Source organism: Schistocerca nitens, chromosome 11 (genome assembly GCF_023898315.1).
Source record: "Schistocerca nitens isolate TAMUIC-IGC-003100 chromosome 11, iqSchNite1.1, whole genome shotgun sequence".
Taxonomy (NCBI): domain Eukaryota; kingdom Metazoa; phylum Arthropoda; class Insecta; order Orthoptera; family Acrididae; genus Schistocerca; species Schistocerca nitens.
The window spans coordinates 89,866,345-89,882,697 of record NC_064624.1 but is presented as its reverse complement, the minus strand read 5'-3'; the positions used below and the strand labels follow the sequence as shown (position 1 = coordinate 89,882,697).

At 36.3% G+C, this 16,353-nt stretch overlaps 1 protein-coding gene and 1 long non-coding RNA gene across 7 annotated transcripts; both read right to left on the bottom strand.

The window, feature by feature from the left end:
• Nucleotides 1-286: 286 nt before the first annotated feature.
• LOC126212902 (uncharacterized) lies at nt 287-4,027 on the bottom strand. Of its 2 annotated transcripts, none has more exons than XR_007540989.1 (2): nt 3,773-4,027; nt 287-3,699 (listed from the first exon to the last, which is right to left on the bottom strand). It is a non-coding gene; the product is annotated as an uncharacterized LOC126212902 (long non-coding RNA). The 2 variants fall into 2 exon arrangements; XR_007540988.1 differs by having other exon boundaries at nt 287-3,606.
• Nucleotides 4,028-9,660: 5,633 nt separating this feature from the next.
• Nucleotides 9,661-15,629, bottom strand: LOC126212895 (uncharacterized). Of its 5 annotated transcripts, none has more exons than XM_049940413.1 (5): nt 15,575-15,629; nt 13,832-15,454; nt 12,689-13,795; nt 12,458-12,583; nt 9,661-12,361 (listed from the first exon to the last, which is right to left on the bottom strand). In XM_049940413.1, the coding sequence occupies exons 2-3, from the start codon at nt 14,741-14,743 to the stop codon at nt 13,535-13,537; spliced, it is 1,173 nt and encodes a 390-aa protein (XP_049796370.1). In that variant the 5' UTR covers nt 14,744-15,454; nt 15,575-15,629; the 3' UTR covers nt 9,661-12,361; nt 12,458-12,583; nt 12,689-13,534. The 5 variants fall into 5 exon arrangements, with proteins under 5 accessions (XP_049796370.1, XP_049796371.1, XP_049796372.1 ...); XM_049940414.1 differs by having other exon boundaries at nt 12,689-13,777; XM_049940415.1 differs by having other exon boundaries at nt 12,689-13,759.
• Between the last annotated feature and the right edge of the window lie 724 nt (nt 15,630-16,353).

The window sequence follows — 16,353 nt, the reverse complement described above, 5'->3', positions numbered from 1 at the left end:
CATGAATACTGAAATTTCCTAGATTTCCAAGTGTAACTGTAATCACTGTATTCTGTACTTTGTAGTGCTAGAAAGATAATTACATATGATTATTTGCATTCTCCCCGCCCCCCCCTCAACACAGGAAAATATAACAGAAAGACCTCCTAGCAAAATAAAGACAAAATTCACAATATTAGGTTTTGCCTGACTCAGGCCCCCTTATTATAGAATGGTTCTAAAGTAATAAGAATGCTTATGATCAATTGGAACATTGTGTTCATTCTAGGAAGTATTAAAACAAAAATTAACAGAGTAACAATTTTATTGCTCTTATGTTGCAGAGTATCCACAAACATTACTTTTTGAAACATAGGACCACTGCATACTCCATTAGATCACACCCATCCTATGATTAAACTGTTTTCTTAAAGTGATAAATTCAAGTTGATGTAGTTATTGAGGTAAATATTTTCTCACACTGAAAGCCATTTGTCAAATAAGTCCCAGTACATAATTTTTTCATTAATTTCACACAAATCACCTGTTTTTAAAGCAAGTGCATATTTTGTAACACCAAACATCTTAAAATAAGCTTATATAATAAACAATTATAATTTTGTTACAATATCTACACAGGATGTAGAGAGTTAATTTTACTTCAATGTGATTCATCCTTTCAAGTTCATCATTGCACAACCACAAATCTATGTACAAAATAGTTTTAAGAAATCTGTAAAAATGTCACACCCATCTGCATGGAATGTCCCATTACATAATCTTTTCCAATTTGAGCACTATACATGATTAAACGATATGAGTTTATTTAACTTCTGCCTTATACTTGATTTGTTGTTTAAAATTTTCTCACCAAGACATTTTTTTCCATATGTTTTTAAGCATATGCTGGAGTACAGGGATGCAATCTTACAAACAAGTTGAGTCTGATGTAATACTCAATCCCAGTTTTATAATGGTAATCATGACCAAGAGCAGCAGATAGCTAATCTACAATTTTATTTTTAACACAATGCAAAATCTTGGCCTGAATATACTTCTGTCGCATATCCCCAGCAATCACAAACATCTGAAACAGTTTCTCTGAATATTCTACAACAGGGTACACGCAGTCACTTGTTTCAACCAGTTTTCCCCAGTTAACAAAATTCTACAAATGCATTTTTATTGGCCATATTGGCAAAAGCATAGAGAGCATCACATTCTAAGGCAGATTTAACTACTGGTGGCTTCTGTATGTGAAGACAGTCTTTGTATGTGATCTGCCTTGACAGGTGCAATGACACATACCCTGCAATATAATAGAATATTTTTTGCTTGTAAAATGAGAACTTAATCTTATCATCAAGAAGTGCACACCACTTCTCTACTTCATTTTCTGCAGCACTTTCATCACTTTCTTGCATGAAAATCATAAACAGGTGGCAAACAACACACATTAAAATTTGAGCAATTCCCATTCAGTGCAGTGACACTGTTACCTAAGACCAACTTTCTCATGGCACATTTGAACTGGTATGCATTTGGATTGTTGTTCCAATCACCTCTGGACAGAATGCAGGAAAAAAAAGCCCTTTGTGGTCTTGTGACAGTTTATATGTTAGCAAATACTTCAGAGGAGATTCAACACGAAGCATACTTGCCAGAGCTATGTGCCTGACTGATTGCATATTGAAAATTATCCCAAAAGCAAAAGTATTTCTTGCATGGAGCAGCAATGGAACACCAATGATTTTTAAGCTTTTGATATAATTTTCAGTATCTCTGAAAATACCAAGCCAATAAGATTTGCTGTCAAGTCTCAGGGGACTCTTATACCCTTTACCTAATGGATTTCTGGAGTTCAGAATATCAAAAATCCTGTCAATATAATAAAAAAATTCTACTGTTGCTTCACTTCCTTTAAGATTTGGATCACCAACCCTCCTCAAAAACTCTATACTATCTGCCACGCTAGAACTCATAGTCTGTGCAGCTAATGAAACATTCATTTTTCTATTTACATAACTTACATGTTGTCCTGATAGTTTGTTGGCAAATGTCATACCTTCTTGTTGTACCTTGTTCAATTGCTCAATGAAATGCCATCTAATAATGGCAGTTGGAGACTCAATAGCAGATACTTCTGCTAGAGCATTTCTGGCTAACTTAATCATATGACATGTCCAAGATACAATAAACATTGTATTTTTCCACAGGATGAGGAATGTGGCTTTTAAAATCACCGTTGTAAAAGTTTAAAGTACAGCCATGTGAATGTAAAGTGCTTACATTTACCTTGCAGCCATCACATGTAACACCAAACCCTAATGCCAGAACAATGCAGCCTCTCTAAAGCAGATTTTATCAGTGTGGCCTGATTATTTGCCTGTGCACCATTGATAAAGAAATATGCAATCGGGCATTTAAATTTGCCATTAATAGAGACAAGCATGAAAACCAGAGCCTCAGATGCCTCTATTACTTCTTTTGACTGAGGCACTTCCCCACCAAAGTCTAAAAAATCTGTGTATAGCTTAGTTCCTTGGTCCCAAACTACTTGCTTCCTAATTGCCATACTGTCTACAATTAGACGTGAATCACTGAACTGGTCCCTTACAATTGGGTTCAAATCAATGGACTTAAAAACACTTGCCACCCATTTGGAAATCAATGATTTATGGGGCAGAGGCATTAATTTTTGCAGGTATTCATATGCTGCTGGTGAATAAAAGTACACAGCCATAGCAAACATTTTTCACATTAGTTGTGTATCTATTACCCTTTGACGAGAGAGAATTGTTCACTAAATTGCACACTGATTCCACTTGTGTTCCTTTCTGATGATGGAGGAAGTTATGTAACTTCTCAGGATGATGGCCCTTCTCCTTCAATGAACTTATGATGTCATCCATGGAAAACACTATCTTCTCTCTTCTTCGAAGATTTTCACGGACGCACTTCAGTTTACGTTTTAATTCGTGCACAATGTCTGAGAAAAAATTGCAAGTTTCGGTCACCTTGTCTTCCATTTCTACTTTCGACTGTATACCACAATCAATTACTGAAGAACCAACTGCACTCTGAAATAAAGAAATAATTTTGTTATATATGAATGAAATAACTCAAGGCTTGATGAAAAAATAATATAAGAAAGCTTTGGGGGTGTGAAAACATCATAATAACGTTTTCGACACAATTCGCAGCTTCTGCATTGGATAAATGGGACATGCTTTCCACGGAAGAATTCTCATTGACAACATTCTCCACGAAATCAGTAGCTTCTGCAGGGGGCAAATCGAGCACGGATTCCGTGACAGAACGCTAAAAACAAAAATATGGACCTAGATTACAACATTGCTTAGACCTATGTAGCCCATTTGTGTCCGTACGAAATAAATTCACAAAAGTAAAAAGCAGACACATAGCAAGGAAATTAATTAGCTACCTCAAATGGAGAAGCATCGTTGTCACTCAAAACTCAAAATCCTAACAACATGTCGTCGTGGCTGTTTATTTGGTGGCATCAAATATGTCGGAAAGTCAAAAACTGATGGTACTGCTTCGGGTTTGAGACGTTTCTTCCACGTTCCAGGGCTCAGTACATAATCATCTTGTCGGAAATGGATTCTGCAAAGAAAACTGCAAGATGTAGGATTAAAACCTTTCCGCTTCACGGAAGTAATCCACTTCTTTAGCAGCTCTGGGTGCTTTAGAGGAAACCTGTTCAAAACCATCGAATTAGCAAACGCACTAAGTCTGTTTTTTTATCGTATTGTATCGGTAGTCCTATTACCTGTGAAATGGTAAGTCACTTTCCTTATTCCATCGCTTTGTACAGTTGAAATCGGAACAAGAAATCACCATTTTGATATTCCTTATACACCGTACAGACCGAGAAAAACTTCTTGTCAAATTCGAATATGGCGGACAATACAGACGACAGTAATCAGCTGGTTGAGCCATCTATCGGTAGGTCCGGTAGTTGAGCATCCCTCATTTCGCTACCTTTAGACGCGGGAAGCCTAACAGACACATCATTGTGGTCCAAAACCACTCGGAAGTGACGTCAAAATGACGTATAAGCAAACGCGCTGCACGCTTGTCGAGTATCGAGATCCGTGGTAGAGTCGAGTTACGTGAAAGTTTCCGGACCACACTGGAGTGTATGTTAAAACGTCGGTGCGTGTCTGCTGGATCGTCATGAAACGAGTGTGATCCGCTGATATGTGACCGTAATGTGAAAGAAAGGTGGCTGTTATCGCACGTACACTGTAGCGGAGAAATGGAAATGTATTTATAAATTACGTAGAAGTAAATAAATCGTACGGATTCTCAGCTTATCGGATTTTACCTGTTTCTTGACCATGCTGTGATTGATCTGCTTATTCTGTCGAGGACCAAATAGGTAGCATAAAATGTTATACACCTAAATAATAAATGCAGTCCGTTACACATTCCATAAACCATCATGTATAACCGTTGAGAGAAGCTAAACATTGCCATTGCTTACGAGAAATAGCATTTGTTGTTGAGTACGCAGCTCATACTGGGGGAAAAAACAAACTGTTAAGAATAGTGTCGTGATAAGGCTATAAATTTTCGTTTAATGGGATACGTAAGATTCCAGTGCAGTTATAATGAAATATTGGTTTACCAACAGCTGTTACTTGCGTTAAAATTTCTAAATTATGCCTCATGGGAAGTTAATGCCTTTTGTCGTCTTCTCAGTTAATTGTGAAAACAATTTTTCAGAAGAAGCAGGCTTTGTTATACATTTAAGGGGTAGTTGTTTGGCTATACATAGGACAGCTAATCTTTTATATGAATAATAGTTTCTATGATCATACAAATGAATTTTGATCATGCAAAAGCGGCCTTAAAGGATCATGAAAGAAACCTCCAAGGGCAACATAAAATTCTTTAAAAACTACTTCCTGTGTTCATTATCACACAGTTAAATTAGTAAGAATACTTGTGTGTTGTGCCATGCAGTGTCACACAAAAACTATATATGATTTAAGAAGAATGGGTAAATAACTTGACTGCATAAGAAACAAGGCAGTTTGCTATGGGGTGCATAGCTCACTCAGCAAGAAAGAAGAGTAAATGACAGGCTGTGTTAGGCCTACAAAGAGTGTTGTCTTAAACCTTTCACATTATTTCCACTTTCCTGGCAATTTAACTATGCACAATTCATAGCTGAATGAAATATTTCATTTTGTATATGAATCCAGGTCATGTGGACTTTCTTCTCATGTGGCTGTGACTTCAGTTTTGGAAAATTTTACTAAAAATTTACAAACAGAACGCTATGAAGCTTTCCATAAAGCATTCTTGTAACCATTCTTACTGTGAGAGCATATAAAAATTAGTTCTGCACCCCTCCAGTATCACAGTACATTTACATTTTGCACCACATAATGCAGAGTAACTGTAGATTTGATTCAGATGTTCAAATACTGAGAGATGTAAGGTATTTATTGTGCTACACAGTTTTGATTAAGAAATTGTCTCCAGAAAACACTTGTTTTACTAATGCATCTGGTATCCTGTAAATAATGATAAGATAATCTGATACACTATGACAAGACGACCAAATTTAAAGAGACTACAGTAACAGCTATGTTACATTAACTGTGATTAGGAAGACAGGCTACTGTTTGCCTTACAGATAACACTGAAAGAAAATCATTTCTGCTGCCATCTGTAAATTAAGTAGCAGTCTGACTTCCTATTGAGATAAAGCCATGTGTTATTTAAACTTGTTGATGCTGATACATACAGGTTTTGAATTTTGAAAATTCCAGTAACACTTCAAATTAAAGTAAATGAGACATTAGTAACAAATGCATGTAGTGTTGCAAACTTCTTAAATAGGTGCAGTACTTTGTATCTGTTACTGACAGCTTCAAGTTATCAGGTTCAGTTAACAGTGCAATTGAACATCTGAGACCACTCCCTACAAATAACTTCAGTAAAATGGAAATGACACTCACTTCTCCCTAAGTAGCAGCATCCATCATAAAATCCTTAAAGTATTCTAGTGAAGTTTTTCAAAGTGTATTCATGTGAGTTGAGTTGCACCTCAAATTATTTGTGTAATCAATCTCTTATCAGTGGAACATTTCCAGGCTGGCTAAAATATGCCTAAGTTAAGCCTCTGTACAAGAAGAGCGTTAAAGAGATACTATCAAATTATTGATCATTTTCACTTTTGCTGGCGTCTTCAAAAATATTTGAAAAGGTTGTGTCTAAGCATCTTCTTAAGCATCCGACTGCAAACAATATATCATCCAAGTCACAGTTTGGGTTCCTTATGCTTACTGATATAGAGAAGGGTATTTGCACATACAGTGGGAATAATTCATAAGAAAACAAGTTAGAGGCTACTGGCATTCTCTGTGACCTGTCAAAAGCCCTTGACTATGAATCACAGCTTTCTCTCAAGAGAATTAGAATATTGTGATGTCACTGGCAGTGCTGCAAAATGGTTAGAGTCTGACCTAACTAAAAGGAAACAAGGGTGTCACTGCAAATACATGCAGAGTAAGCAAATAGTCTTCGTCTGATTGGGAAGTAATTACATGTGGTGCTCCTCAAGGTTCCATCTTGAATCTGTTGTTTATTCCTGTCTACAGTAATGACCTCATCTGTTAAATTGCCAGATGCTAAGTTTGTTTTGTTGGCACATGAGAAAAAAAACTTGCTTACTTCATTTGCTTTCATATTTTGAGGTACCTCGTCAAACCGAGCAAAAGTTTTTAGACTGCAGAAGCATGTAATAAGACTCAATTGTGTTGTAAATTCCATATAATCATGTACAAATCTGAGCAAGGAAGTGGTTATTCTAACCAATGCTTCAGTATATTTATCCCTTAAATTGGTTGCAAATAACATGTTTATTTCCAGACAATAGCTCAGCACATAGTAAAATACTAGGAACAATAAGACCTAAAATTGCTTACCTTGGTCCAAAGAGGAGTCCAGTTTACGGGAACACACATTTTCAATAAATTGCCAGCTACCATTAAAAAGTTTGTTTCAGAAACAGCACAGTTTAAACAGAGTTTGAAAGATTTTTAGGCAGGCAGCTCCTCCCTCTATAAATGAATATCTTAACAGGGACTGTTAGACCAGCTTGAGTAAAAATGTCTTAGGTTTGGTTTTACAACAGTTAAGATTAGGTGTTGTGTGTATGATAAATTTGTTAAAAGTGCATAACTGTTTCATTCTGAGTGTATTAATTCTGTAAACGTTGGCAGTCCCAGTTTATCTGTTATGTATTCACATATCTTTAAAGTATCCTGACATGTGATCAGGGAAGTGTTATATTCAGATGGTCTTTGTTTTTTATGTTGTACTTTGACATATTCCATATCCAAGAAACCCATCTCATTTTTGGGTCTATAGAATGAGAACTGAATCTAATGTAGTAAAATACATCTGAGGATGTTAAACATGGCTTCAGTTATCAGCATAGATGTGTAGCCGTTTCAGTTGCTAAGATGAGTACTTAAAGATACCAGTGATATTTATTATGGGTTTATTATGTTGATCATACCTGTGTACACCCAATTCAATTGATAATCAACTCGTATGGCTATAATTTATATGTAAAATATTGTCAGGATAGAACAATTGTCATATCCAATCGCTCAATGAACACTACTTTTATGTCAGGTCTTTCGTTCCACTGTTGAATCTTCGAATTGTGTGTAATGAACTGGCAAGAGCTACAGACAGTGCCATGATATATAGCCAAGCATTTTAAATGCATGTTGAATCAGAGCTTGAAGATGATACTCATTAGTTAAAAAACCTTTGTTGAATTTGTATACCGTTACTTTAATATTTCCATTCCCCTCAAAACATTGGTAATACAAATCACAGTAAGGATTGTACACTAAATTAATTCCTCTGCAACAGGAACAACACCCCTTTAAACATACATCTGCAAGTCGTGGTTTCACCTTCTACAATACTTCACTCCCGGTCTCACTCCCTTCCCAAGGACTGCACACTTTTCATGTCTTTACACATACTGTTACATCAGTGTGCAAATTTTAGTCTTTGTATTTTATCCTTGCTACCTTCAGAATTTCCTAGTGTATAGTCCAGCCAACAGTGTCAAGAGCTTTCTCTATATCCTCTTGTAAGATTTTTCATAGGACCAATACTGCCTCATGTGTTGCTACTTTTTCCCAGATACCAAAGTAATGTTTCCTGAGGTCAGTTGGCACCTACCAGTTTGTCCACTATTCTTTACTTAATTTGTGTCAAACTGCAACCATGACTTGCCACACTGATAGTTCTGTAATATTTCCAACTTTCAGTGCCTGGTTTTCTTGGAATAGGAATTATTACTTCCTTCTGAAACTTGAAGGTTTTCACTTGTCTCTTATCTTGCATACCACATGAAATAGTTCGACTTGGCTGTCTGTCTGAAGGATCTCCACAAATGTGAGGGAATGTCTACTCCAGGTGCCTTGTTTGGGTGCAGGTCTTTCATCACCATGTGAAATTATTTTCTTAGTCTATCTCCCACCTAGTCTTCATCTGTCTCTTATAATATTTTACTCTAATTTCTCTTGTTATAGTAAACAGTTTAAGTAAGAGCCCGTATTTACTCTTTTGATGAATTTTATACACAATCTAATGTACCTTACGTTAAAGGTAATTTAAACAATCCCCATTCTTCCTGCTACAACAAAAATATTCAGAAAGAATATGTACAATCTGAATGCCTTGACACAGTGTATTTTTTGGAAAGTGGTCCATACATGAAGGTAGTTACCAGTCCTTTGTGTATTTAATAAAGTTTTTTCTGCTCTGTTCATATAACACTAAGGTTTTTGGTTAGTCTATCTCTACAATAGGATGCAGCTGGCTGAAATATCCAGAAAGGATATGGAAATAACTTAATCCAACAAAAGTGACTGCTTATGGCAACCTTTACACTTTTGGGGAACCCTGCCTCCTTTTCACGAGTTTGTAAATGACTTTTTTCTTAATCTTCCTTAATGTGGCACAAATCAACTCTTCCATCACAACAGTTACCAGCAACAACAGAGTGAAACTGAAATAAGGTTGTGATACATAAGGAATATCAGTCACACGTTACCTATGTGGATTGCTAGTGTTTGTAACAGAAGCCTCTTTAAGAAATTTAATAAATCTAAAAGGAAAACTTAGCAGCAGAGTGCAAATCACACGACATTCAAGGCAAAGGTTTCTTAGTTGCATGTGAAACATACCTTGAAGAATATACTTTGCTCCTGCTGATCTAAACCACTTAAAGGGTTCAAAGTTGTACTGAAGTATCACCATTATGTAGTACTACTACTGAATGCAGCCTGTTTTGTCGGCTTTGGTGAATAATAGTCAGTAAAAACCTTACTAATTTATATGAAGCTGGTATCTGTACAGATACCATTGGTGATCTTGCAGCTCTCTAAGAATGAAATTATACTGAAATCCAGACCTTTAGCTGCTTACAGGTGTTGATAATTAGGTATATTCTGCACACAATTGCTGATCTGTTATTGCCACATTTCCCATGAAACGATAATATCTTACACACACACACACACACACACACACACACACACCTCAGGTCACCAAGCTACAGAATTATTATACAGAAACAAAAAATATAAATATCAATCTATTTTATTGGGCATTTACAAATTATTACACCTTACTACAATCAACGTTAAAAATATTACATGAACATAAATCCATCTGCCACACAGCAAAAAATAAGCTTAAATGGATCATTCAAAATTTAACTTGACACAGAATAGCCTTAAAAATTGAAATTGTATCAAGTGTCATCAGTGAAGAACTAAACATTTTTAAGTGTTGACACATGAACTGCAATCCACCATAATGGGTTACAAATACTCAGTTTAAGAATATAAAACATTTCTCCAACCACAGTTTTACTTCACTTGGCTCATACTGGAAGGAAATCCTAGGTTTACCACCTGACAGTGGATCAATACTGTGGCTATGGCAATCTCTTCCACAATCACCAACTGAGGAACTGTTTATAGTTTGTACAGAAAATTTGAAAACTGTTTTTCATATCAATCAGGACACTCATTTCTAAAGCACCTCCTTTAACTGTCTCAAAGATAGCTGAAACGCTATCTCTCTGCTTCTCCAGCAAATCAGCACACACACATCCTAACAATAGCTTGTAAAGGAAATACAAATTCAGGTGCACGATGGAATGACATCATACAGCCAATAATTTGGCTCTAGATACATTTATTGATAATTTCACTAGGACACACATACCAGGTCTAATGAATACTACATTTTACCCCACTGAAAAAAATTATATTCACACATATTGGACCTTGTAATGTACAAATAAAGCATTGTTTGACGAGACTAGATTGCAGAATCATGCTGACGAGTGGCACAAGGAATAAAGCAATCACATGATTTATTACAAACATGGTATAGGTGCCAATGGAGGAGTGAAACCATCACTTTTTTCTGTCAGAGCTGTTAGCAAAGAGATCTTTTGAAGAAGTGCAGGGATAGTTGTTATATGCAACATACAAAACAACAACACATGATATGCCTTTATTTTTTTTATAGCTGTAAAGAGTAATGTGGATTATTTGGTTTTCTTTTTCATTCAAGTTGAAAATGCGAGATCCATTCATGAAACACTAGCCATTTTCAAGGATTGGAATCCCACCTACTGGGTTACTGATTTCTTATAATCTGAGACAAACACAACTGATCAAGCATATCCGCAGACAAAAGTTTACTTGTGCCTTTTCAGTCAAACAGGTTTGAGGAAGATGGCTGAATAAATACCAAATGACATGAAGAGATTTCTGGGCATGTGGCAAGAAATTTCAGAATCACCAACAGAGAATTTACAGATCATACAGAAGAGATAGTGAGGCTTCTCAGAGAAACAAATATGCATCACCGTACGTTTAACAGCAGTGGCTATTGATACATGAAAAGTGAGTGGAAGCTTATGAGGACAATGGCAATTTTGATACCATTGACATTACAAGTGGAGTTGACGCCATGAACAAGATTGTAAACATTTTTTTTCCTAAAATGGAACAAAGATGGGACCTTCAATGGGGCTACTAGGGATATAAGAAATCAATTTCTTCCAAGCCTAATTAGAAAGTACTGTCTGCAGAATTCTGCCATCAAATCATAACAGACATGTTCCACTGTTTTTTCATTTTTTTTAAAAAAAAGCAAGTTTGTGAAACATGTCATGCAGTGATATGCACCAGGGAAAGTTGAATTAACTGCAAGATTAGTGAATGAATGTGAACTTGGACAATGTTTTGTATGGAGAGTACAATGTTCAAAGACTAATTATGTTGTAAGCTTTGCTCTACCAAACTGCGCATGTGAAGATTTTGAGATATATAAATACCCATGCAAGCATTTCTGTGCAATCTTTATTTTCTATCCAGAGTGGGGTTTTGATAAAATACCAGAAAGCTGCAGGAATAGCCCATTAATCTGTCTTCACAAGATGTACAGGTTTGGTTTCAGAAGTGTGTCCGCAGTAATTTCACATGAAGACAGTAGCAATGAGGACACAGTTGAGGAAACACATATAGAGCATCACACTGATACCGTAACCATTTCTTTGCAGCAATTTGAAGTGAAGGTGTTGTTCAAATAGGTTTATAATCTCACATACAACTGTATCAACAGTGAAACATTATGAAAAGTACTTGAATCACTCAGCAACTGTGTGCCAGATTTGCAGTTAGCAAACCCTGAAATTTGTGGTCTCCCCACAGCTGTGCCATCAAATTCCCAACAATAATATTAAGTAAGATGCCATTACTTTTACAGGGCCTGGCATAAAGACCCCTCTCATTGTAATGTTCATATATTTGTGTAATTAACTACTAAGGAATAGATCACATGGAGGTCATAGCATTCCATTTGAAGGATCAAACAATAAGAGCTACCTAAAAAATACAAATAAGGGAGATCTTTATGCCAAGTTCTGTAAGCAAACTTTGTCACACATTTGAATTTTTAAGTAGCAGTAGTGAAAAATATTTCTCTGTGGAAAGTTAATAAGGTAGTTATATTGACCGTGATTTGTATTTCCTTTACCCAAGCAACAATGTCTACTTCTCATTACAAGAAATTCTTGGATTGTTGAGAAACTGTTCAAAAATTACAATCAAGTTGCAAACATTTATGTGCCACAACAAATGGCAATTTGATACACACGTGAAATACTATATGGATTGTTTTCGTTCAGGAATACTATCAATCTTCCAAGATATCCTTGGAATATAACAGTCTTGATGCAATCTGGTGTGAATTTTCCCATGGACTGAAGGCCAGAAATCCATCATAACTGAACCTAACAAATAAATTAACAACAAGTAATTGAGTTATGCAACATGAAGACAACTGATACACATGTTTTCAAAGCACAATTCCAAAATTTAGTACTCACTTCTTTTGGTGCCCAATGACATTGCTCACCAGCTGCAATGCCCAGAACTACTTTACAACTGAATTTAATAAACATTACTGGTATTCCAGTAACAGTAATTGCTTCTGTGTGGTATCTGCAGTAGCTCTGCAAAGTTATTAAGAACATTAGAACCAAGGTGGTAGATATCCAATATGTAGGTAACTGATACACATTAAGCTTCCAAAGCAAATAAAAAAAGTCAATACTTACTTCATTTGGTCCCAATGACATTGCTGACCAGATACCATATCAAGGAAACACCATACTCTTCTGTCAGAGTGATACTGGGCAATCTCATGTTCATTAACAGGGCAGTCTATCTTTTTCTCTGTTTCATGTGAATCACTAGACATGTACTGAAGCAAGTGAGAGCAAGTGCATTCTTACTTGGAAAAAGAAATGCAAAATCTTTCCTCCATCAGTCATACGACATCTCAATGCCACTAAGATATATCTTATTTATTTTTTCCACCTTTTCAATTCTCAACATTGTCCCATATTTGAATTAAACTAATTTAAAGTTAAAATCTTTTACTTCATATTTTAAAAAGTTTGCAAGTTCTACACTACCATCTAGTTTAATTCCTCAGAAAAATCTTTTCTCTGATGAACAACAAAAAATCCAGGATGGAATGTAACAATATTATGAAAAGGATAGTTGTTGCTGCTTACCAAATGGTGAAGATGCTGAGTCACAGAAAGGCACAACAAAAAGACTGTCGGACTTATCTTTCGGGCAACAAGGGCCTTTTCAAAAGCGCGCGCGCACACTCGCTCACTCACAAACACACACACAAATGTAGCAACTATCCTTTTTATAATATTTTATCTACTGCTACTTCGAAATTCAAATGTGCAACAAAGTTTAAAAGCAGAGACCAACATAAAGACCTCATAGCATTCCATCTCGAGGATCAGAAATGACGGAGCTTATTTGTATTTTACATAGACAAAGAGCTATCTAAAATTCAAATAAACCGTCATTTCTTACCCTTCAAATGGGAAGTTATAATGTGTTTAAGACAGATCTTGTAAGGCTTTTGGCATCGTTCTTCGCTATTGTTTGGAAGTTGATGGCACTGCCAATGGGAGACCACCAACTTCAGGATTTGATAATTGCAAATCTTGCACACAGTTGCTCAGTGATTCAAGTACTTTTTGTAATGTTTCGCTGTTGCTGCAGTTGTATGTGAGATTATAAATCTGTTTACACAGCTCCCTTGCTTCAAACTGCTGCAAAGGAATATTCTGGGTTTGAACAACACCATCTGTATTTGCTGCCTCGACAGCCTCCTCAACCTCGACAGCCTCCTCAACCTCGACAGCCTCCTCAACCTCGACAGCCTCCTCAACCTCGACAGCCTCCTCAGCTGCTTCAACTGCCTCCTCAACAGCTTCGTCACTACTACTGCCTTCATTTGAAATTACTGAAGAGCCACTTCTAAAGCCCACCCCATACATTTCATCAAGACAGATTAATGGACTAGTCTTATAACTTTCTGGCATTTTATCAAAACCCCACTCTGGGTAAAAAATAAAGATTGCACAGAAATGCTTGCATGGGTATTTATATCTCCGAAAATCTTCACATGTGCAATCTGGTATATCAAAGTTTACAACATAATTACAGTTTTTGGACTTTGCACTCTCCACACAAAACGAACCATCCGATCTCCTACTCACTGATCTTGCAGTTAACTCAACTTTTGCTGATGCATATCGCTGCATGACATGTTTCGCAAACTTGTTTGTTTTTTTATGCAAAAACAGTGGAACATCTTTGTTATAAGCTTTGATGGCAGAATTCTGCAGACAGTACTTTCTAATTAGGTTTGGAAGAAACTGGTTTATTATAACCTTAGTAACCCCAGTTAAAGTCCTGTCTGAATTGTGTTTTAGGAAAAAATGTTTTACAATCTTGTTCATGGCTTCAACTCCATTTGTAGTGTCAATAGTTGCAAATCTGCCCTTGTCCTCATACGCTTTCACCCATCTTTCACATACCGTTAGCCATTGCTGTTGAAAGTATGGCCATGCACGCTCGTTTCTCCGAGAAACCTCATGCGTTCGCAACTCTGCTACGCGATCTCTAAATTCTCTCTCTGTTGGTGATTCTGAAATTTCTTGCCACATATCCAGAAATGTCTTCATGTCATTTGGTACACGTAGATTATCCTTTTTTTTCCAACCATCTTCCCCATGCCTGTTTTCGATGGAAAAGGCACAAGTAAACTTTTGTCTGAGGGAATGCTTGCTCAATTGCATTTATCTCTGACTCCGAGAAATCAGTAACCCAATAGAGGGGATTCCAATCCTTGTTCCAGTCCTTGAAAATGTCTAGTGCTTCATGAATGGATCTTGCATTTTCAATCTGAATGAAAAAAAAACCGACAACCAAATAGCCCACATTACTCTTCACAGCTATAAAAAATAAAGGAATATCATATGTTGTTGTTTTGTATGTTGCATCTAACAAACAACTACCCCCATACTTCTTCAAAAGATCTCTCTGCCAACTGCTCTGATAGCAAAAAAGTAATGGTTTCACTTCTCCATTGGCTCCCGTACAATGTCTATAATAAATCATGTGATTGCTCGAGTCTTTGTAACCTGATTCTGCAGTCTAGTCTCGTCAAACAATACTTTATTTGTACCATAAAGGGTCCGATAAATGTGACTGTAAATAGTTTTCTCTGTGGGGTAAAAGGTAGTATTCATTTGACCTGGTATGTGTGTCCCAGTGAAATTGATTTCAACAAATCTGTCTAGAGCCAACTTAATGACTTTGAGAGATGTCATGCCACTGAGTACTAAGTTTTTGATTTCCTTTACAAGTGAAGGATGCATGTACCCACTTGCTTCAACACTTTCAGTAGCATGTGTGTGTGCACTTGCTGGGGAAGCAGTCAAATAATAATGTAGATAGCTCTTAGGCGGGCATGGCAATGCCAAATCTTTCTGTAGACTTGCAAGAACCTGTAAGACAAAAATGTATCAATTATTTAATTAAGAGCATTAAAAACAACAGATTTTAAAGTATACCGTCAACTGATCATGTAAAATTTTCTCCAAGCAGAACCCAAACTGGATACTTACTTTTGCCTTGGTATCCCTGTGTTCAGTTGCTGAGTGCATACTGTAATCAGGATACACCCTTATATACTTCATATTTAAAGTTGCTGGGCAGTTGGATTTTCTAGTATCCATGATCCTCAGTCTCTTACGAGGAGTCACATGGTCTTCCTAAAGAGGGTAAAGAACTACTATAAAATTTATTTAATAAACTTTCCCTGTAACAAACTTGTTTTATGGAAAGTAAGTATATCTTAACACAGCATGATATTACCAAGTGCTCAGGTACACTAGACTCTTTACTTTTATAGTATTTTGGCCCCAAAACACAGTGCCTCGACCACACACTCTCCACTGCAAATGCGCAACCAAAAAAGGGGATAGGGACATGTCCCTGCATTTGCTTGAAGAAATGCTTTGTTTTACCTGGAACAGTTAATATATTTCTCACAGACAAAAAAACATTGTTATTGTTAAATAATTCACATATGTTATTGTTAATTAACTAAATACAATGTGAGAAAACATTTCATTCATTTGACAGGTATTGTCAAAGTTCTGAACTGATGGAAGCAGATTGTCTATCTACTTTACATAGTACTGGAGCAAAATTTTACAGGATGTCACACCTATTGTATCTAGCAAAGAAATGGAACTGTCTGCCATGTGCAATGAGGATACCATACTGATTTCGGGCAACTGAAGTGCTTTATTGTGGTTCCAATAAATGTGGAATTAATATTCTTTGTAAACAAAGGAGATGTGAAGAACACTTATGTAGAAAAATGTAATTACTATAAATG

What these genes read in the sequence shown, in the direction of transcription:
- LOC126212895 (XM_049940411.1), bottom strand. Translation starts at nt 14,743, where the DNA reads ATGCAATTGAGCAAGCATTCCCTCAGACAAAAGTTTACTTGTGCCTTT.